Source organism: Lagopus muta, chromosome 1 (genome assembly GCF_023343835.1).
Source record: "Lagopus muta isolate bLagMut1 chromosome 1, bLagMut1 primary, whole genome shotgun sequence".
Classification (NCBI taxonomy): domain Eukaryota; kingdom Metazoa; phylum Chordata; class Aves; order Galliformes; family Phasianidae; genus Lagopus; species Lagopus muta.
In genome coordinates this window covers 70829596-70852645 of record NC_064433.1, presented here as the reverse complement: position 1 = coordinate 70852645, position 23050 = coordinate 70829596, and the positions used below count along the sequence as shown (strand labels likewise).

General features: G+C 41.6%; 1 protein-coding gene across 3 annotated transcripts in view; it reads right to left on the bottom strand.

Annotated features, from left to right (window-relative positions):
- ETV6 (ETS variant transcription factor 6) overlaps positions 1-23050 on the bottom strand; it is a 132666-nt gene that overhangs the window by 32411 nt on the left and 77205 nt on the right. For all 3 annotated transcript variants that reach the window (XM_048952709.1, XM_048952701.1, XM_048952718.1), the window contains one exon: positions 84-248. In XM_048952709.1, coding sequence (XP_048808666.1) covers positions 84-248 — 165 coding nt within the window. The remainder of the gene's footprint in view (positions 1-83; positions 249-23050) is intronic.

The following is a 23050-nucleotide window of genomic DNA, read 5'->3' as shown; positions in this document are numbered from 1 at the left end:
TTCTGTATCCTCCTTTGTCTGCTGCAGACCCTCTTGCAGTTTCTTCTCTCCTTTCAACTGTAGCTTCCATAAGAATTCCTCACCTGAATGAGGAGATCTGTATCGAAAGTCCTCTTTGGTCAGGAGCAACAGAGCCTTGCCATTCATCTCAAAAGTGTTGCTCTCGATTGGCCTCAGGGAAAACTCCTTCTCCGCCCATCTGAGCCACTGTGCGACATCATCCCTGCTCCAGTAAATGGGCTGCAGACCTGCACCAGGAAGAGACCAAGACTGCATTATAAAATTAGACAAGGCATGTGAATATAGGCAAATACCACAGAATCTCCATTTCTCCCCTCGCAGTAACATGCAAAGTCTCCAGGCAAGGTGTGGGAGAGAGATGTCAGGATTACGCTAAATACTGGGCTGTGCAATACCTCATTAGTTTAGATATCCTGGTTTATTTTGGGCATCCCAGAAAAGAAGATGCCTCAACATCCCTTCTAGGACATTATTTCATTCCAGGTTTCCACTGTGGGATGGAGTTGTTCCCCAGTTGTTCCTTCTGAGGTGCAGAGCAGGCAGGAGACGAAGCTGTTGGCCCCCTCCATGCTCACTGTGCAACCTCTCACAGAAGCAAGGAGTGCCCTCCCTGCATGCCCCCTCCAGCCATCTTTACTGGGCCTGGGCAGAAAGGCCTGGGAGGTGTGACAATTCAGTATCTGTTTTACAGATGAATTTAAAACAGCTTTCTTCCCCTGGAAAGAAGGCAGCATGGTGAAGAGTTGTTTATACCTAGGTAAGCAGATTATCTCCAGTCTGCTGGGAGATAAAAGCTTTCTTTCCTTTTCCCCCTTGTGGGATGACTCATTGTTTGACTTGTTACAATCGTTGCGTAGAAATGAAAGCTTCACGCTGCGCAGAGGAACGTAAAATTTGCCATATCTGATCATACCAGATCTCCAGTACACAGCCTCTGGCAGGAGCTAATACCTTATGCTTCAGAGGAAGATGAACCTCCCTTCCTCATCTTGCACCTGGCTGATTGTATGCTGCACATGGGAAGAAATTTCCTTCCTGGCATACCATTCTATGAAATCTGATTACCCTTGTCTTACCAAGTCAGAAAAGAAACCCAGGAGATTTGTACTGTTTTGTTTTGCTTTTTTTACTTCTGCAGATAGGCAATCTTGTTTTCTGTTTCAGCAAGAGGTCACATGCAGTGAATTGCATTCTGCTGCCACACCAGATTCCCAGGCAGCAGCTTTGGAAAGCCCCAGACCACAGCTGCACACAGAACTGAATCTGATCCTGAGTGAGAACCGAGATCAAGCTCAAGGAACGGTTGGGGCTGACCAAAGGAAGGGGCGTCTGCATGGCAACAGTAAGTCTCCAATGGCTTCAACTACCCCTGTAGCACTGTGCACAAGAAAAAAGACACAAGAAATAGAGTTTATGAAGGACTTGAACTCTCTCCTCCTATTGAATTAGCCGCTAGTTACCGAGGTCAGAGCTTTCTATAGGTCCTTCCTTTTTGCAGAGAGTGCAATCAGGTGAAGATCTTCTCAGAGACGTGCAAAATGTAAGCTAAAATGCCAGAGTGAGGTTCACCTTTTGCTGAGCACAGAGTCACTCCTGCAGAAAACACACTGTGAACCCTAGGCTACTGCTGGACATGGTGCACACTGCAGCTAGGCAATGGAGAACTAAGTGAGAGCCAGACCATAACATATAAAAAGGTTTAAAAAAACATCTGAGGAGAGCTTGAAATGTTCACATTTGGCTTCTGTTCCCACCTTCCTCCCCATCTGCCACACCATACAAGCAGCAAGTTGCCCAGAAGAACACTGTAATGTGGAAATTTAATTGGAGTTTTGGTGCGTGCTTCACAAGATCAGGCAAGAAACAAAACATTACTAGGAAAATCAGGCCAAGGACAAAGCTGAGTGATAACTACACGTGTTCTGCATGCACCCTTACTGATAACAACACAATAAAAAATCACTCCCTGTACAAACACTGATCATAATTTCCTATATGCTGTCTGTGTATTTTTGCTTTCTGTTAAATTAATATAGAAGTATCATGTCTATAAAGTGCTTCTATTGATCAGCACTAGACCCAGAACAGCCAAATAAGCTACAGAAGCAGGGCTTCTGGTGCGCCATAGGTGTGCCATGCTGGTGACTCCAAAGGGATACAACTTCACCATGCCCACCAGGTTTCCGCTGGGTATCAGCTTTTGAAAAGGAGAGACAGAAACTTCAAGGAAAAGGAAAAAAAGCCAAAAAGCAGTATGACCTAGGACAAACAGCATGCAGCCTTTCTTGTTCAGTTTGGCTAGTACTAAAACGAGTGGGTGGAGAAGCCAGATCCCTCCACCCATGGGGTAATATCTTAATTCAATGCTTGCATTGTGTTTTGAAGATATAAAATGCTATAAAACACGTGAACCACTTATGCCCAGGTGGACTGCCTCTGCTCTCATCTTCCTCTCTCCCTGCCCTGTCATCTTCCCAGGAAGCTCATTTCCCCAAAAGCCCTCTGTAGTTGCCTATTCCCCCACCTGTTATGTGAGGCTGAATCAGTTCTGTCACAGCTTTCATGGGGGTGCAGAACAGTGCTGCTGAAAGTGCTTCAGAAACCACTGCTCAAAAATAATTCTTTCATGTGCAGTACCGTGTTTGCTAAGCTTGTATGCCACCTTCTTTGCCCTTTCTTAAAAAGAAGCTGTTGGGTTTATGAAAACAAGGGAATGAGAGGGTTGGCTCTGCAGCTGAACAGATTTTATAGCACAGCGTACCGTATCAGTAGGTCCTCAAAATGCTCTTCTGCACTCTCAGTGAAAGAAAAGACTAATCCTGCTTATATAAATTTTCTTTTATTGGATACTGTTTTTTTTTTATTTTCCCCTCTCCATCTTTTATTGTCATATCCACTGTGGAGGAAAATGGGCTCTTTTTATCTCTCCTGTTTTCTTTTCTGTGAAAGCTAGCAGCATTGTCTTGAACTAACAAAGATATTTACCAATCAGAATAAAGTGAGAAAAATGAGTGCTGTGTAACAAAACGAGGACAGTGCTGTGCCGCCTGAGCAGCAGGCAGGTTTTGCTGCTTGCAGTAGATGCTGATGGAGCCACAGATCTTGGACGGTGAATTTTGACTTGAGAGTCCGACCTGACACTGTTCCCATTTCCATCACTGCTCTACTGGCTGGAATCTAGAGAGAACTACCACCCTCAATCTCTCTCTCTGCATAAAAACAAACAACAACAAAAACTTCTAAACTTCCCTAAGCAAGCTAAATTTATGCTCATCTTTCTAATGCTGCAGGCTGGAGCACAGGTGTCTTAGCAAATTATAAGCTTCTGTTGCTTATTTCTCACCTGAAGTCCTGCTTCTAGTACCTGTTGCACCTGCCAGCTTATAAATGGGGAGGGTGATCAGTTCTTACACTCCAGGGTACAGACTGGACCACAGAAGAAATCCACCCTCTGTTCCTTTATCTTCTTACACAGCAAAAACAAGCACAAAGAAGAGGGGTTGGTGGAATAATCTACATTTTCTACTTCAAGTAGGTAGCAAAATTTTTTACATGTGTTTAAGTGCTCATGCATACATGCACACAGCAGAATGCATTGGTATGTTGAAAAGGAGTTCAAGATCATTGCCTCCAAAGACTTCACTCCCGTTTTAACAGGGAGCCCTTCAGGTAAGATGGAGGCAAACTCGAATCTTGTGATGCACCCTTGTTTAATATCTCTTTCTTTCCTTTTGAACAGAGGATATGTATTTCACAGTGTGTGTTGCATGTCCAATAGATACAGCAGATACATGCAAGATGTGAAGCATACATAACGTACTGTGGGCTGTTTTCACCTTGACTCACTTTGGAACAATCTGACGACACGAATCCAATGCACAGGGCGATGTACAGTAAGTGAGAGCTGCTGTCATGTTTTAGTTTCGATATGAGGACGCAGCTGTACTGTAGCCCGCACAACGGAAACAGTGATCACAGTGAGTTTTGTGTAAATTTTGTTCCACCTCAGCCCTCCGTGCATACGCCTGGTTAGCTGTCAGGCAGGATAAGGTGAGAACGGTTTCAGACAGCCCCCCACCCCCTCCACCCTCTTATCCCTGCTTCCTGGAGGCAGAGAAGATTGTTCTTGCTCCCATGCCAAAAGCTACTCAGCTCAGATGGGCAAACAACAGAGGCCAGAACATGCATATCAGCAGCTGGCTCTAAACACTCAGGGACAGATGTAGCATCACTGGCAGCAGCAGGCAGGCTGACTCCAACTGCAGGACAGTGCCTGAGTCTTTAGTAGAAAAATGATGCTGGGAAAGCTCAGAGGACTTGCATGTCTGCTACCAACTAATTCATTTGGAACTGAAACTCTCTTTTTTGTTATTAATTAAATATATTATTCCATGTTATCCATAAAGCGTAACACATGCTGCTACATGAAAAACAAGACGGGGGCATGAGGTTCTGTTTTTCTCTCCATTTCTATGTAAAGGCAACATGGTCTGGAGGAAAGACATACAATTAGATTCAGATATTTCTCCCAGGCTCTGCCCAAGAGACTTTTAGAGGTCCCCTCCTCCAGTCTTGCTGCTCCCTGGGATGGGCTGCAGCAGGGAACTCAGCAGCCAAGAGCCGATAGTGCCGCAGGAAGTTTCAAGTTCAAGCACAATTTAGGCACCAAAGTGCAATTTCATGCTGTCCCTGCTTGATCTTCCACCACAAGTCCCCTTCCCTTCAGTACCAGCGCTGCCAGGCTCCCACCACCAGGTGCTCTGCAGACGCTTAGCGCTGCCTGTATTAAGTAAGGCAAAGACAGGCAGGCTGAGGACTCAAATTCCTCAGGGTTGGGGAATGAGCTACAGAATGGTGCTCAGCTATTTCCATGCATGTGGACAGCCTTCATAAGTGTCCCTAAGCCAGGACATGTGGATGACACAGCGCGGTAGCAGAAAACATTTGGTGGTGCTGGCCCACAGAGATTGCCTCATCCTACAGTAGGAAGCTGGCTCTATTTTGGAGGCCAAGAGATAAGGAAAGGTAGAAAAGCATGGAAAGCTTACTCATGGCTAATCCTTGAAGAGAATTACTGGGGAAGTGAGTACAAACCAAGGGGAACGGATGGCAGCAGACGAAAATGCGCCTTTATAGGCCTTGTTAAGGAAAAAAGTGATCAGATATGGAACAGAGAAGTCATGTGATGGGCAGGAAGACACACCTCAGTGGGTTCTGTATGTCTTTTTAAAAGATATAGAACTGCCTGTAATCAGAATGACAAGAAACTTCCCATACTTCCGGAAACAGAGTGTGAAACAGCTTTTTCAGTAGTAATCTGAAATAAAAGGAGTAGCTGTCTCCTGCTGTCCTGCTGAACAGGGTACAGGAGATGGAGCAGGACCAGAGGCAATGCCTTGTGCACAGTGTCTGCTTTACGAACCCTGTGCACGAAGAAACAAGCCTGATGAGGCACAGGGACAGATTTCTGCCATGCTGATCTTGCTAACATTGCTCCCCATGGCCCAGCCCTTCTTTTCTCACTGCCTGTACAGAGACTTGCTAAGTTGACACACCCTAATCCCTTAGGGCTTCAGGGTCATAAAATAAATAAAATTGCTTTTCTAATGCAGCCTTTGGAAAGCCTGTAAGAAACATATTGATTGGAAAATGCTTGATTAGAATGATCAAGTGCTGAGCTCTTATATGGTGAAATAAATCTTTTCAAGTCCCCACACCCAGTGCCAAGCTCAGCTTCCTGGAAGCAACTATGGCCCTTTCTGGAACTGAAGTGAAAATCCCATGTTCCATCACCTTTTCTGACCTGCTGACATTACACACGGTTTGCATTTGCTGATCAAATGCACAAGCAGTACTTTAAATTAGCTTGCTGGGTTGAGATAGCTCACTGATTAATGATGGCAGATGAAGTCACCGGTGCAAAAACCCACAAAATCTGAAGTCAATTTAAGTGTGAAAGGAGAATGGAAAAGCCATTCTCTGTGAGATTTAACACGAAGAACATATTCTTTCTCACTTCATAGCCAAACTTTTTCTTTTCAGATACCGGTTAGCAAAATCCTACACAAAATTACTCAGACACACCTAAGATCCCTTGCCCCAAGAACAGACAGAAAAGTCACTGAACAATGCAGACCAATTCCTTGAAGTCCTCAGAGTTGTAACTGATGTCAGAATAATGCTTTAAGCACAGCCCCAGTCATTTAACATAGGTCAGTCATGCTGCACTTCCTGTTACTGAAATCAGTATTTGACCCACTGTGGACACCCCCTCCTTTCTGTTTCTACTGCATCATCTGGAGTTTACTTGCAGACAAATCAGCCTTTAGGATTTAGCCCTCTTTCCTCTGTGAGCTGCCCCTGTATGGGATCAGCTGCAGAAAGTGTTGTAATGCAGGCACAATCCACATGCTCCTGACAGGCAGTCCACAGTCTGAATGAAGAATTCATGCAAGATGCATCTCTTTCCTGGTGCAAATCAGTCCAGATAAATGGTGCTGATACATGTGCTGAAGTGGACACTGTTTTAAGCTCTAGAAGGGAAAAGCTACCAGCCAAAGACGCAAGCAACCAGAGGTGATGAAAAGACCAGCCTGTTTTCTAGGCACTCATTCCATGAGCCATGTCCAAGAGTTTTCAAGAACCATGCAGAATGACTCCAGCTTCCTTTTGCAGTGTTTGTGAAAAACCTTCCTAGAAGCTCAGCAAGAGCACTCCTTCCAGGGGGGAATGAAGGCTGGCTTTTTTGCATCTGAGTACCACATTTGGGGAGGGCCAGAGCATGACAGAGTCAGCAAGATGCTGCCAGCACACCATCAGCCAGCTGACTGTGGCTGCTAGCACAGTTGCCACACGCAGAAAAATTGCCTGAGTGCAAGATGACTCTTCTCCTCACTCTTCTGCTGACCACAGTCAGAGGGCAGGTGACCATGGGATTCCTATCAGAGCAGCTCGTGCAACAAAACAGCTGGCAGGGGGATGGGGAATGGGGAAATGTCGGTTTGGATCTGCTCCCAGTTATAGTCTTAATCCACTCCTGACTGCTTCTCACCCAGTTTTTGGCCATTTTCCATACAGCAGACATTGCTTTCCTACTGCTCCCTTCCAAAAGGATCTGAAAGAAATGTCTTCTGTAGCTTTTTTCCTTGTATGTGCAAAAACTGTATCCTAAACAAAACTAGCTGAGCCTTGACAATGACACGGGTTAGGTAGCTCAAACAATCATGCTGCAAGAAGCAAGAGGATTTACAAATAGAAATGTAGGGGATTTTTAAAAGTTTAATTTATTTATCAGCACCTCTTTATTGTTTTAAAACAATTCATTTTAATCTAGGTCAAAATTCAGACCTAAAAATGATTCTTCAAAGTTTTCCTATATTGACTACAGTAACTGTTTCATCCATGGGATACTACTACTAATAACACTTGTATATTTACACTATACAGTGCCTTTCAACCGAGGACAGATTAGATTATTGTATCTTTTTCTTATAGATGTGAGGCACAAAATCATTGGACACCTGCCCTTACACCAAATCTGTTACGGTAGGAATTGAATCTAGGAACCATATTTTGCTTCTCTTTACAACTGGACAAATATAAAGCATCATCACACCTTTAGTTCAGAAAAACATTTCCTTCCTACTTCCTGTGGCACTTACTCAGGCAACAGTAATTTTAATTCCAAACTCTTGTCACTCAAAAATGTATTAGAATGCATTGTTAATACACTGGAGTCTGGTCTGTTTTTGTTTTTGTTTTTTTGTTTTCTTTTTAACATAATACAGCCTGGATCCCTGGCTGGGGTGCTGAGAATTTGTAAGTAATTAGAAATAAATAGATCTTGCTCATTTTGGCCTACATATGGTTTTACTGATTTTTGTGCATCCTGTCAGCACTACAGAAAGATATGAAAAGCTGAAGAAGTAGTTGCTAGTAACAATCAGTGCAGTTGCTAAAATTAAGATGGTTCTTTCTGTAATTCATCGGTTTAACCCAATATCAGCGAGGTTACTTTGATCTTCCAGCAGCTGCAAACTTATAGGTGACTCTACAGTTTCAGAAGAGAGGTCAGGAAGTCCTTTTTGTGCAGCTGAATCAAGCGGAAAGTTCTAAAATCTCAATCTCACATGCCAGCAAAACATCACCACCAACACAGCAAAACATCATAATCCTCCCGTATTAAGAAGCTGCTTTCTTCTCACAGGGAGATTTTGTTCTCAGAGGCTCACATCGTGATGAGGCTGCGTCCCATTCCCTTGAGGAATTTTGGCTGGGACTTTGTTTTCTAACTCAACCACGATTGTGAGAGTTGGAGGGGGGAGCGTATACAAAAGAGCATGTTTTCCAGGCTGTTTCCATGGAACGTGAGGCCAGCCTCACTACACAACAGCGTAAGCTGTGACAGCAAGATGTCACATGTTAGCTTCTCAGCACCAGGTCTTCCAGTCTCAAGAGCTGCAGCTGCATTTGTGGTACTACAGGAAAAGCAGATTTTGGCAGCGCAGCCAGCCCTATGGCTTACTTTGCCTGTAGCCATTGAGCAAAGCACAGCGAAAAATCTACCAACAGCATTTACTTAACTGATTTCACTTTTGGATCTCTGTCTATGCAGGGTGCCTCTGTCCCTTTCAGACTCCTAATCCAGGAGGGCTATAAAAGACTACTTCAATCCACCAGTATATTAGCTCTTCTGTGCTTTACAGAAAGACCTGCCTTCAGGTAACATTAAATATTAAATAACTAGGGGAAATGGTGTAAATTTCAGCTCTAGAGACTGCATATTGTACTCAGTTTTGAGCCATATCTTGGGCTTTGCAGGTAAAAACCTGCTCTCAGTGCGCTGCAGACACCTTCAGCTCCCAAGATGCTGCAAGCCAGAGTTTCGACATGGTTAAAAACATCCACATTTAGCTTTACTTCTTGATGGTTCCTTAATGAAGCAAATCCCTGCAGCTCTCATGTACTGTCAGTCATTTCTTCAAGAAGATGCTGCTGTCCTAGAGGAAGGTCAGAAGCTTAAAACAACTATATATATATAGAACATATATGTTCCTATGTGCTAAAGATCCTTCTCCACATGCAGGGGGGATAAGAAAGCCACGGGGATGGACTCTACACTGCACCATAACACATTTCCCATACAGAAGTAGTCTCACTGCATTTTCATGGGGCTCTTTACCTCTACCCTTCAAGCGTTGCCTGTGCATAGGCAGGCTTCTTGTACTAAGGTACTTGTGCTTGAAATACATTGATAATGAGAACAAATTAAGTGTGTGCTCTTTGATTATCAGATGATAAATTATCATGATTATCTTTGCTGCAGTTTAAGAATTGCTTCCTCTCCAGGGTTTAACTCCTACTTGCTCTGAAGCTAGGCAGCACATTCACTAACTTTTCATATTAGCCCCTCCAAAAACAGGCTTCTGCAGAAGTCACAGGAAGTTAAGACATTACTTCTATTTGGGACCGCTTAAGAACACTGTTTAAGTGATCAGCAATCAGTATTAATTAGGATGGAATGCAAGATCTCGTTTGCTGGCTCGTCAGACTGGAGCCAGGCTGCTGTACTGCTTGTCTCAAAGATGGCTTGGAGCCATCTCTGGGGTGCCCTCGAGGGTGCCAGTCACAAGGGCCTGAACATCTGCTGCATGCTCAACACAGCCACTTGACCCCATAGTAGCTACTTCACGTGGAGGTCTGGGGGTAACAGGGCTTCAGCAAGTTCTTGGGCACATCGGACAGCTATGTGCCTGAGCCTGAGATTTCGGAAATACATGGAATCATAGAATCATAGAATATTCCAAATTGGAAGGGACCAGTAAGGATCATTGAGTCCAACCCCTAAAGAGAACTGGCCCAAAAATGGAGCCCTGGAGAACTCTGCTAGCGAATGGTCACCAGCCTTATGGAACCCCATTACTTATAATGTTGGGTCAACACATCAGCCAACTGCTCACCCATAACAGTGAAAGGACATACTTCAGTTTCACCCCTCCAGCTTCACAGGTGTCTTGAATGAGTAGTGTGCTTGATGGAAATACTGCTGGTCCTCAAGTGGGGATATCAGAACATTTTTCTGTTATTCTACCTAGTACAAAGGAGTTGGTACAAAGATGGTAATTTCTACCTCAACACTGGGATGTTAGCACTCACTACACTGTCCTTCAAGCAAGCTCCTTGCAGGCCACTGCTCAGTGGCAGCTCTTTGCCCACTTCCTCTGATGTGCCCAGTGAAATTGATAAGATTATACTGTGGTTCTGATGAGAGAGAAAATCTGTATGTAAGTAGACACGTACACTGGCATCTGCCAGATCAGCTTTCTGGGCTGATTAAGAGCACAACTGCAATAACAGTTCAAGGCTGCACTACCAGGTCAACACAACCAGTTGAGACAGTGACAAATCACAAAAAGAGTAACAGCTGGAAGTAGTGACTGACAAGGGAGGAAATGCTTCAACCAGTATTTCTACAGAACACAATATGTCATAGAAAAATGTATTATTTGAGTTTAATCTTGGTGATGTCACTGAGAAAGGTTTGCTTTCAGGACTGGAAAAATTACAGCAATATCAACAGAGGCAAATAATTTACTTACGCACTTTCAGTAGAGGATCAAACTTAGAATGAAAACAAATGCATAATTCACATGGAAGTTCTATCTCATCCTGCTTTTTGGTTTTCTTACAAAGGTAAAGGTGCTGTGTAGAAACTGCATACCCTGTAATTAGAGCAACTGATAGCACCACTGCTTCCCAATTGCTAATACTTTGTAAAGTCTTTGTGCTAGTAGAGACACCAAATGACTTCAACATCAGTGAAGCTATCTTTTTCTGCCCTTCTTTCCACCCTTCATTTCCCACAAAGAATGGCCATCCCTATGCTTGTTACCTCCAGAAACCCACTGCAGATGTGAGAGGCAGAGACCCGTGTCATCTCAAGAGGGGCTCTCTGTACCACAGTTCGGTGTCCCAGAGCCTCCAGCATGGGGACATATGTCCCTAAGCACAAATCAGGGATCCAACCGAGGTCAGACCAACTAGTGACAGAAGAGAGGGGTATGAAAGTTACCCTTTGCAGTCCCACTAACAAAAGTGACTCCTCTTTTGAAAGGAGAGGAGGGTGAGCAGCATGGCTATCTCTCCTAGTCTAAGTATTGTGAAAGATTCTAATGACATCACACTGTAACATCTGATGGCTTCTGCACATTGCTTAGCGTTGTGCCTGCTAGCATTAAAAAGGAGAAATCCCTGCCTAGAGAACATAACAATATAAATAGACAGGAGAGGAAAGGAATCAAATGCACAAGCGAAGGGAACAATATGATGGTGTGCAGACAATGCTGGTCCCATTGGGAACCAACTGAAACTACTGGAATCTCCATGTGCTCTTATACTAAGTGGATATTGTGAAAATATACCTGAATTACTCTTTCATCAACTTGTCTGATTACAATTTTCATAGTAGCATTTCCTTTTGTTTTGGCAAACTTAAGCCACTTCTATGACGGATGCTTGTCAAATTACATATCTTACCTGATGTGGAAATCCAGATTTGTAGGTATATCTGCTCACATACAATTTCTATTCACAAAAACTCAACACTTTCACAATCACACATTAAAGTCAGGAATGCAACGGAAGTGTCTCTCTATAAGGTAATCATTTCTGTTCTATTCTTCCAATCCTTCACAACTTGCTTGGTTTACAAAGTCCAAACCAGTTTAGCTTCATTCTTCAGTATCGTAACTTCCAAATCATCTCGAGTTTCTGTTCTCCTGGGAAAACTGATTCACAACCAACTTGCACAAGAGGAAACATCTTATTAAAAAGTCACTGTTTGAATCTACTGGTCACACATCTGGACTTGTCTGAATTTGGCCATCTCTGATGCAGTGTCTTCTGCATTACTAAGAAACGCTTGCCTCTATCTCCTCTCTCTGTGCTGTAAACTAAGCACCCATAAAAGCTGCTTTTGCCAACCATACTAGCAAGAGCAATTTTTGGAAAAGCTCTTCCATATTAGATCAGCAGGATGGAAGTTTGTGGATACCCAGAACACAGGAGTCAAATCCAGATTTCAACTGCTTATAAGCTTCTCAGACTGGGGATCAAAGCACGCATTTGTATGAGAAGGAGATGGCGGGGACCAAAGGGAGTAGAGAGAAGTTAAGATGGTAAGAAGCAAACATGCATATTAGTGAAAGATAGAAAAGCTTGTCTTAAAAATGGATGCCTTCTAGCCTAACTTTTTAGGTTGCCCCAACTCTTCATGCCTGTCTCTACAATTTCTACATTACATAATTCACTAAACTAATGTTATCACTGCAAAGCAAGATGACATTCCAGTCTTTTCCTTAGAAAGCTAGAAGTGGAACACTACTCCTGTGAAATGCTTTGCTTATTAACATGATTTTTATTTTTTCATGTGACTGGGGTCAACTGCCTTAGCACTGACAGCATGGTACAGAAATGCAGACATGGGCACACTGTCAATTTGGGGGAGGTAGAAGTCTCTCCTTCAGCAATTTCACACAGAATGATATTAGAGAATGCAAACTGCCAAAAAATTATCCGTGAAACCCTGAAAAAATCTGCAGACTCTAGATGTCTCACACTACTCTGGCAGATAATAAACATAGAGCATATGGACTCAAATACTGTATGTTCATGAATACACTGTCCCCCATGTTTGACACCATACAGATTTTCTGTCTAATGCAATTTCTGAAAGGATTTATGCCTTTGCTATCCAGGTGTTTGGACAATCAAACAATGGAAATTCAGAACAAGGTTTCTATTCCGTAGCAAATTATAGTATTTTTTTCTTATACATTCCTCAGAAGCAATTGCAATGGGCAGCTCCCATCCAGTATTGCCTCTTCCCCAGCCTTAACAAATTTTTGAATTTCCAGGTCCTGAAACACAACTTGACTTTAAAATTAATCTTCAAAAGAAAGCGTGACGACTCTTTAATAGCATGTTTTGTTGATGTCCCGTTCAGAACTTTTTCCAGATTTTCTCTTCCCTCACCCTGAACCTCTAAAGTGTGCATACAGTGTGAAGAGGAGCTTTCTTTTCCCAGGCTAACCTCACCCTTATTTATTTAGTGCTGTCACAGTCATGCTTTTGCAACTTGGCTGATGGAACCAGGTAGGAGGAGGAGGTGGCTGATTCGGCAAGAGGAGTCTCTTTTGTTTGCACGTAAATACCTTGGTGTCATCAGAAAGTAAACAAAAAGTGAGCAGCATGCTTGAATAAAAAATAATAATAATTTAAAAAAATCACAGCACTATTATTCTGTTTTTCCATTCTCTTCCAGAAATATGTAAGCCTCTGTGTGTATGAGAGGGGCTGGTGTGCATAACAAGTGCTGCTTCACTGCCTCCCCTGTTACTAAAAAGCATCCTTGTAGCAACTGCAATTGCTAACATAGAAGAATGATACAGGGAAACAGGTTGTTCTCAGTCGGGAGTATTAAAAATTCCACATAGGAACTAGTTTTGAAGAAAAAAAGATTTTGAAAACTTCAGAACAAAGAAGGGATCTTAAAGAATGGACTTTATATGCACTGATAAGGTCAAAGAGTCCATGATAGAGCACACTGAGATTTTTCTGTGTATGTGAGCATACTGTTGTCTTTTCCATTTGCTGTCCAGAGAAGGGATTTTCACTATTGAGGGCAAAGTTACACAAAGTATCATGTTTCTGAGGCATAATTCCCTTTTTGTTATTTTTGCAGAAGTTATCGCTGATAACAGAGATATCACTGATAACAGAGGCAGATGCAGCACTGACCCCAACAGGGATGGAGGGAGCACAGTTGCCCAGCACCAAACTTTCGCTGGTTAGTTCAGTTCACTGACCGTTCTGTAAGATCTTAGCTGATCTCTGTACAACCTTTTGCAACAAGATAGACCTTCAAGGCTGGGAGCTTTGGTTAGGAGCTTTCCTGAGGAATGCCTCTCTCAGAGCCTACTCCATCCTGGTAGCTCCAATGCACACATTGCTGCTGACTGTTAGCCCCACAAATCTTGCTCTTCCACTCAGGGCTTTATTGCTCCCTCTCCCACCATAGTGGCAAAAAGAAAAAGACAAAATGTTGGGGTTCCCACTCTGGCATGCAGTTCTGCTTCAAGCTACAGAAAGATTGCACTATTTCTTTTTTCTTTTTCACCCTTTAACACTACTCAGACAGTCATCCTTTCTGTCTGGGGAGCAGTAACTAAAGCAAACCAGCTAACACTGGAGGTGTTAACACACCCCTGAGGTGTGCATCCAATCCAGAAATCAGCTCTTGAGCGTGAACTTTCAGGCTGCCTTCAGACAACTCAGGTACACACAGAGTCTTCACAGACACATAATATCACAATGAGCTTATTCCACTCAGCTGAATGATAAGTGAGAGTGGATTCAAACATAAAGGATGAAAAAAAGAGGACAGTACAGCTGGATGGGGTAGGTAGAGCTTGGCTATGCAGCAGGCAGTGTTCTTTCTCCCATTCTGTCTTCAGAGGGGCAGTCAGGATGGAGAGATGCCAATACAGAAAATTCTGTGAAGCCTTCAAAGAAATGTGGAATTATTTCTTTACCCTGTCAAAGCCTGGTGATCCATTTGCTCCTTTGGGTTGCTAAAATACCAATGAAATTGAAAAAATAGTACTGGGATATCATCACAGTGCTTGCCCTGTCCAGGATTCATTTAGCATCCCTGCCAACCTCTTTAAAAGAAATAAAAGAAGAGAATTTTTAATCTCCTTTCACAAAGTGGTTGCCAACAATGCAGGCTAAAGCTGCATCTCCTCAGGAAGATGGAGCTGCATATGTCCATCACTGTTATTTCCTAATTGGCAGGCACAATGGAGAAGCCTTTTGGTTATCCTGATAAGCTCATTTGCATAACTGTACCCAAGTGGCTTTGCATATATTTTTTCTCTTACTTTTCCTCTCCACTTCATCAGTTCTCAGACACTTTTCTGTGTGTCAGAGAAGTTCTAGGAAAACCTTATCTGTCATTAATCCCAAGATTCATTCAGCTATACATTCTAGATTTATTTTTATTTCTTGTAAAGAGCCAGCATATTAAGGTAACTATTCTTATTTGCACAGCATTAAATACAGAAAATTGCAGTGTTGGAGTGAAAAGAATTCCTTTTTCTCTGCAAAGTTTTTTTTTTTTCAAATTCTATCAAAATGGTTGTGGTTTATCTTTCTGCTTTAAAATGAAAGCCTCTTGATTGTGTTTAAATGAAACAATTGAAATTTATTCAAACTCAAAGCAATTCTACAGAAAAATGTAATTGAGTTTCATACCTGTAGTGAAAAATTGAAATAGATTTGAAATTGTAAAGCAAATCCTATAAGTGCTTGAAAGGAAGACGAATACTTATGTGCATCAGTATAAGTAAATATGGCATTAAGACATTAAGGTTTGCGCAGTTTAACTCTCATTCCTGTGAGCTTTTACTTAGAAAAGCAGTTCAAGTTATGTTAGTAAAATGCCTCAGTTGGATTTCTGTTTTTCAGGGAAAGAAGAGGGTGAAAAATCTGCCTTTCTCTTGTTGGCTTTTTTTGTTTTGTTTTTCAAAAGTGTGTATCTTTAACCTGGGAGATTATCTTTAATTCCAAACTCTTTTTTCTGGAAAGGATTATTCTGACATTTTGACACATTCTGAAATTCTCACTAACAATGCAATCCCTTGCTTTGTTTTTGTTTCTGTTTTTTTTTTGTTTATTAGTTATTATAACAGCTTACAAATATCCAGTAGTTATAAATCAGTGGAATTGATGCCCTACTTGTACGGAAGGACAGAACAGTTATTTTACCAACTACAGCAGCTTGCAAAATGAGGCCTTGTTCCATGTGAAGGGCCAGAAGGTATTGTCCTAACAGAAATCAAATGATCCTCATCATCTAATTCAATATATCTGCATTACTATTCTGCATAATTGTAGTCTTTCAGTTGCAATCACAAACCAGAACACCAGTATACTTAGTAATGCACACAAACAGGAGAGAAACGATATTTTTGTCCAGAGAGTTTCCTTAGATTGTAATCTTTAAATAGAGCCATTAAGAGGATGTAATTTACTGGTATTTTACTGAAATCTCTGTCTCATGAAATCTAAACAAAACAGAAACGATGAGGTAGAAAGATAGATTTTGCTACAGGAAGCAACATCTTGGTCTCCATCAATGGTGGTGGGAAAAATGGAAAAAAAAAAACCACAAAACTCATGGCACTCAGGAGACTGGTGAGCCCATAACAATGTTTGTTTGAATATGCAAAGTCAGATCCACTGAAAAAATAAAAAGGTAAAAATGAAATATTCCATGTCTGTGATACTTATTTTGAATTTGGGCTAAGCAGTAAAAAATTTATAATGATGACTTCTTCTAAGAAGAATTTTGTTTTAAAGACAGCTACTTGTACAGTGTTACAAATTAATGCCAAGAAAGTTTACAGATATATAAGCTCTTAATGGCTTCATTTCCAAACAGCACTATTTGTATTTACAAATTAGCAGTGTGAGTTCTCAGTTTACAAACCTACCAACTGGATCATATTTTACAGCCTTGAGCTGTTTCACTTTACTTCAGTGAAAATACTTAGTAGTCAACCTGTAGTGAACTCTAATTTCCCCAAGACTTTATTATGTTTATACAATATATTTCAAAACATTTTCTAGTGCATTATTAAGCATTATGAATTATTAAAACTAAATTAGATTTTTTGAATGAACAATACAGTGCTTTATCCTGGATTTTCTGAAGCACACTTACTTGGTATATCCATGTACATGTGAGATTTATGTATTACCACTACAGCATGACAAAATTTTACAAACACACACCCTAACACGCTTATCTCTCAATCAAACATCTTAGGATCTAAAAGGTTTTAACCTAGAGCTTTCTACAGTCAGTGAAAGGGCCTCCACTTTATCTGATTGATTTTAATGACAAGTCTTCTTGTGAGTGAATTTCCAGCTTTATAGTGCATGCATATTCTCAGCAACCTTTGCACTATCTCACTTAATTTAACTTACCAATCCTCCAGCTCTGGCCTGCAAAGAGCAGATTGGTGGTCTCCCGAAAGCTGGCTCTCCTTGCTTTTTTCCATCTGCTAAATTACATTACAGACTGCTAAAAATATAATAAATATTTTCCTCCTACTCTTACTCCCATGTAAATAGCTGGGGTATTTGCCACAGTGATACTGTTTATGAATGGAAGGGAAGGTAGGTCAGCACGCTGCTAAAAAAAGGAAGGTGCTTCTTGCAAGGAGGACACTGGACAAGGGACCAGGAAAACTTGAGTTCAGCCACAGGCCTCCACTTCTACCTAATAAACCCACAGATACAGAATACAATCAAGCAGAAACTCTTGCATCCTTCAAAGACAACTATTCCACCTCAGCTGCAGTTAGCAAAGCTGATGTGGTTACGGATAGCCTGTGACCTCTAAGAGTGCTAATGACACTAGGTATCAGTGGGCTGACTCACGGTTCCTTCAGACTTAATAGCCTTCTCCTGCAACTATCCTCTCTACTGACTATATGGATGCCCTATTCCCTCCTTTTGGTAATTGGTAAACTTGTCCATGTCCAATCAAATTGGAGTCCAACTTTACTAGATGCTGCTTGTATTAATGCATATGCAAAGCTTGTATAATTGAAGGATCAATGTACATACAAGGCAATGTTAATCTTGACATTTCCACACCCTTATGGTATCACTATCTGTAGCACAGAACATATATAATGGCATGTAATTTTTTCCCTTGTTTTTAAAGTCTCAGTAATGGGGGAAAAAACCCTCAGAAATTCCACCCTGGCATCATAATGAAACCTGCACAGGTCAGCAGCAGGCGTAACGCTTTCAGGACTTACAGACCTCTGCCAGGTTTTGCTAAGGAGGCAACTGACAGCAGCAGGAATATGCCTTCATCTTCCCTGGGGTCCAAACTTTTCACATTTTTGCCTTTGAATGAGCAGATTCCTCTCCCATTTGCAGTCCCTGCTAAAGGGAGATGGAGAGCACACGAGAGACTCTTCCTTCAAGTGTGTTCAAATCTCAGTACACTAAGCCTTTTGAGAGTTAAACACCAATTTATTCTTCTCTGTCCTGGCAAAGAAAATATCAACCACAACAGTAAAAATATGAAAAAGTTGAAAAACAACTAAAAACAAGTTCTTACCACGGGAAGTGTCTGGAAACCTGAAAAACAAGTAGTACTGCCATTCAGCCTATAAAAAGAGCTAGTCATTTTTCCTGGATGCCTTTGATATATGGCAGGTTAGGCAAGACAGAAACTGCTGTCTGCATATAGCCGTAAAGTCAATTCTTCTTGCTACCTGAAAACCAGAAGCAGTGTCTCACTTCTGCCTGCCCCATATCTAGAAGCAGCACTTGCAAATTGGGGTCCCCTATCAGCCAAGAAATGACAGACAGTTGGTCTGTCTCACAAATCCAGTGGCTGCCTGGCCACTTGGCCAGCATACATACATTTATAAGTCAAATCCATTAATCAAACTGAAACAGTTCCTGCTGACTAAATTAGTGAAATTATGCCCTATTGGCAACTGAAAGTTTAAATCTGACTTTCCTCATCTAGGGGAACTGGACCTAAAGAAGTTGCTTCAGGACTTCTTAATTTAATTTATCTCAACTTAAATTTCTAAAATAAGCAGAAAAGCAAGGAGGCAAATTAAATGTCTCAGCTAGATTCAAGAAGTTGAGCTCTGAAGAGAAACAGGAAGATTCAGGTAAAAATGCCTGGAAGATTCTTCTCTTGTTCATTTTTTGGTGCAAAACTGTCACAAACTCCAGGCATATGTAAACAAGAGTTACATGCAAACAACAAATCTTGCTGTGTAGACAATATTTTGGCAACTGACCACAAATGGAAATGAGAGTACTATAAAAAGGACGTGTAAGGATTGTTATCAGGAACCAGCAGCACTTTAAGAATTGTATGGTACAGATGAGGACAGAAAACAGCATGGAGAGTTGAGGTGTTGCAAAAACATTTTTGAAGAGTTGAAGGGGACACTGTGGAAGGCAGAAGGTGATTTGTTAAGAGGGAAGGTCTAACTAGTGTTTACGGAGCAAGTGCACCTCTGCGCTGACAGAGTGACAACTTTGAAGTCTTACTCACTCAGTCACCACTGATATTGACAGAGGTCACCACTGAGCTTGGCATGGGGACAGGAAGAAATACTAGCATCTGAGGAAGCTGAAGCACTGAGAGGTTAAACAGTAAGAGTTGTGGAAGGATGAAGGTCATTTGTTGGCCTCAGTGTTCCCCAAATTCCCATCTAACCGCGTAAGTGATGTGATGTCCACTGGCATTGTGTGCCTTTTGCTAAAAAGCACACCAGGGTGCTTTTCCCAAATACATTTCACAATGTCAGCCTCGGACTAACTGAATCACTGTTGCAGGTCACAGCTCTGATGAAGTAATCAAGCTTCAGTTTTGCAGAGCCATATCCTTTGCCTGAAATGACAGGATATCTCTGCTGGAGTCTATGGTGCCTTCCTTAGTAATAGTCATTTGATAGTCAGGCAAATTTTTATTTATTTATTTATTTATTTATTGCACCAATATAAGAGCAAATGGCAGTTAGTGATAAGAAATCATTCTCCACAGACTGCCATGGGATTAAAAATAATTTGGCTGCAGGGCCCCCTCTTCAGGAAAGCAATAGGAGACCAGCAACCTTTTTGAAAGGTGGTATCTTTCCACAAGGCAATGGCTTCCCTTACTTGGTTGTGCATTTTAGGGTACAACTTAAGTAATACCTTAGTACCCAGTTTGCAGAAGCAGCTACACAACTTCACAAGGAGTCCCATATGATAAAATGAGTCTGTAGCTTCTCACGATCTGTCTTCAACAACATTCAACTGTAATGGCTAGCCTTAGTAAAGATTTTATCAGTCACAGCAGCCACGGATCTTACAATGAGCAGTTCCCCTGTTCTACTGTCCCAAGTCACTCAAGAAAGAGCTGACTTGTCTTGTGACCCAGCCTCCTCTGGCAAAAAACACCCGGTGGCAATGTCTCTTCAGCTGCTGTGGCTTGTGGGTTTATGCCTTGCTGTTATCTGCCCCTAGCAGCATCTTGTCTGACAGGAAGTTTCCCCAGAGTTTTCCATCACAGGAAATTTCCTGTGGGGAAGCACTTAGCAAGCAAACAAAGAGTTCCTTGGTACAAAAGAAAAGTGTGCGTACATGCTGTAAAGAAAAAAAAAAAAAGACAAAAAAAAGACCAAACAACCACCAGATGAGACCATTAAGCTCAAGTTTTGTTCACAAGGCTACAGCTCAAATGTTAGAATCAGCTGCTGTTTGACACTTCTGGAGAGCTGCACAGATCACAACCCTGACCACCATTTCAGTGGCACCTTCTCCATCAAGGCCAGTGCCTGGTAGTGGCAGTTTGTGTGATAACCTTCCCAGATGAACTGGGGACTATAGGCTAGGACAAACTCTCATATGGAGATCACTCTACCATCACCCAGTTATGGGTCTGACACTTTCTGTCCCCACACTGCACCAAACCCGCGGGCTGCTCTGAAAATCCACTTCCCGAAGTATGCCCAGGTAATTCTTCAACAAAAAGAGCTGGTACCTAATTGCCATTGACTTTTAGGTGTCTACGTTCAATGTGGCTAGACAAAACAACCTCTAAGACAAAGACTTTTCTTTACCTCATGTAGGATTTAATCATGCTCTGCACATACTGTTAGAAAAACTACTTTTGTTTCCAGAATGCCTATTTTCCCTTTTTATAAAACTTGTCTTTCTAACATCTTTTCCTTTCTCTCTCTTCTCTTTCTACCCACTGAGCTACATACATTTCCTACTACAGTCCACATTCTTCTTTTCACTATGTCATGATAGCACCCCATACCCCTCTTTGTTTCTGTACCCCCACTTCTCTCTCCAGAACCAGTCTCCCTGCCTGCTGCATCAACTGAGCGAGATGGGAAAAGAGATGCATGTTAACTAGGGAGAGGCAAAAACAAAAATGATCTAAAAATAAGGGTCAAGTAAAGTCTCACCAGTCCTGTGAGGTATCAGGCCTGGTGACCAAGGTGGGACTCCCATGTACACCACATTACTTAGAATATATAAAGTGGGCATGAGGTGCAATGCAGAGGTGACCTGTAATTCTGTATCACTCTTATTTGCTCTTTCTTTGGTTATGAGAGTAATCTTCTGCAAACCCACAGTTCTGATTTAACATTTGCTCATGCAATATTTTTGTAAGTGTCTAGTTCAGACTCCTGGTTTGAACTGCAAAAGGCAATGCTGCTTTCCACCCATTTCTAGTTAATTGCAGCTGTGGTAAAGGGATTTCTGCCAACAGACCCACAATGCTCTGCTCCACAGGAAGTTCCCAAGATCTCTTCCTGCACAGGAAATTTCCTGTGGTCCAACAGACATTCCTCTTGGCTTTTATCACTCACATACATTTGTTTTGGCAAATATCTGTTCTTAAGAACAACAAGAAACGGACAAAGCAAAAGCAAACAGTGCTGAGGGAAAAAAAAAAAAAGGCAACTATGGTTAGAGTAACAAGTATAACATTAACCTATGTCACACATGAAAATATGTGTTGCTGGAGCCAATTTGTGAAGCTTTCTACTGTGAATGCTATTCAGAAACAAGGCCTACCTGATTTACACCGATGTACTGTTTTTAAGAACCCCCACACAAGTTATCTTTGCTGTTTTCCCTATATTTCTTTCTGATGCAGTTTCCTAGAACATTAGCCATTGCAAAAGAAACTCTGAATCTTACATTTCTTTGCAGACTTCATGCATTTATGGCCCTAATTCTGACTTTACCTCATAACTGTTAACATCAGCAAGGTTAACAGAATGCTAAGACTACCAAGTACCTCAAAAAAAAAAACAAAAAAAACCAACAAAAGTTCAATTAGGTTACATTTCAGTCTCACCTTCATGTAATCAAAGCCTCTACGGATTCTGTATCTTTGTTCATAACTACAAGAAAGATGATACTTTTGGAAAGGAAAGAAATGTTACCTTCAAGCTTCCAAATTATTGAAGTTATGATGCCTGGTCAATTTTTGGTAGGATTTTCAGATGCACTTTCACACTTGAAAACAAAGGTACGAGTCCAGGGAGACATTTAGAAGTGCCCAAGCATTACGTAGAAACTTCTGAAAATCCCAAATCACTGGTTACTTTCAATCATCTGAACTGTTGAAGCAAGAGATTTCAGGTGGAAAATCTTTTGACTTGAAGACACTCTGGGACAGACTGCACAAAATAGGTATGTTGTCACCATCCTTAGAGGTTTTAAAGACCCAACTTGTTAAAGCACGGATGGACTTGGTCTGACCTCATAGCAGATTCTGTTTTGAGAAAGAGGTTTGATCAGAGGTCTCCCAAGGTCACTTCTGACTTGAATTATACTGTGATTCCAGAAATTCAGTCCACTATCCTTTAAAGTTCTAATCTGAAGCTACTTCAGCATATACATTTTTAAAATGCCAACAGCAGAGTTTAGAGTCCCCCATCCCCATCAGAAAGGCAGAGCTTTTGAATGAACTTTAGTGATGTAGGAAAAGAAAGGGAATAGATGATAACCTGACTCTCAGCAAATACAGTCACAACCAGTCCTCTTCTCTTTTTGTTTGGTTTACTCTAACCACCCAGTAGACTAAGGATAGCAGTCAACACTAGCATAAGGTTTTTTTGTTTTTCTTGAGGTTCATCAGCCTGCACATATACAGAATCACAGAACAGCTGAGGTTGGAAGGTGCCTCTGAAGACCATCCGGTTGCTTGGGACCATATCCAGTCAGTTTTTGCACACTCCAAAGGTGGAGATTCCAGAACTTTTCTCAGTAACATGTTGCTCATCCTTCCAGTAAAGAAGTTTTTCTTATGTTAAAATGGAGTATTTTGTATCCGTTTGTGCGCATTGTTAGTGTAAAACAATGAGAAGAGTTTGGCTCTGTCTTGCTTATCATAAATCGTCAAGAAAAAAGAATA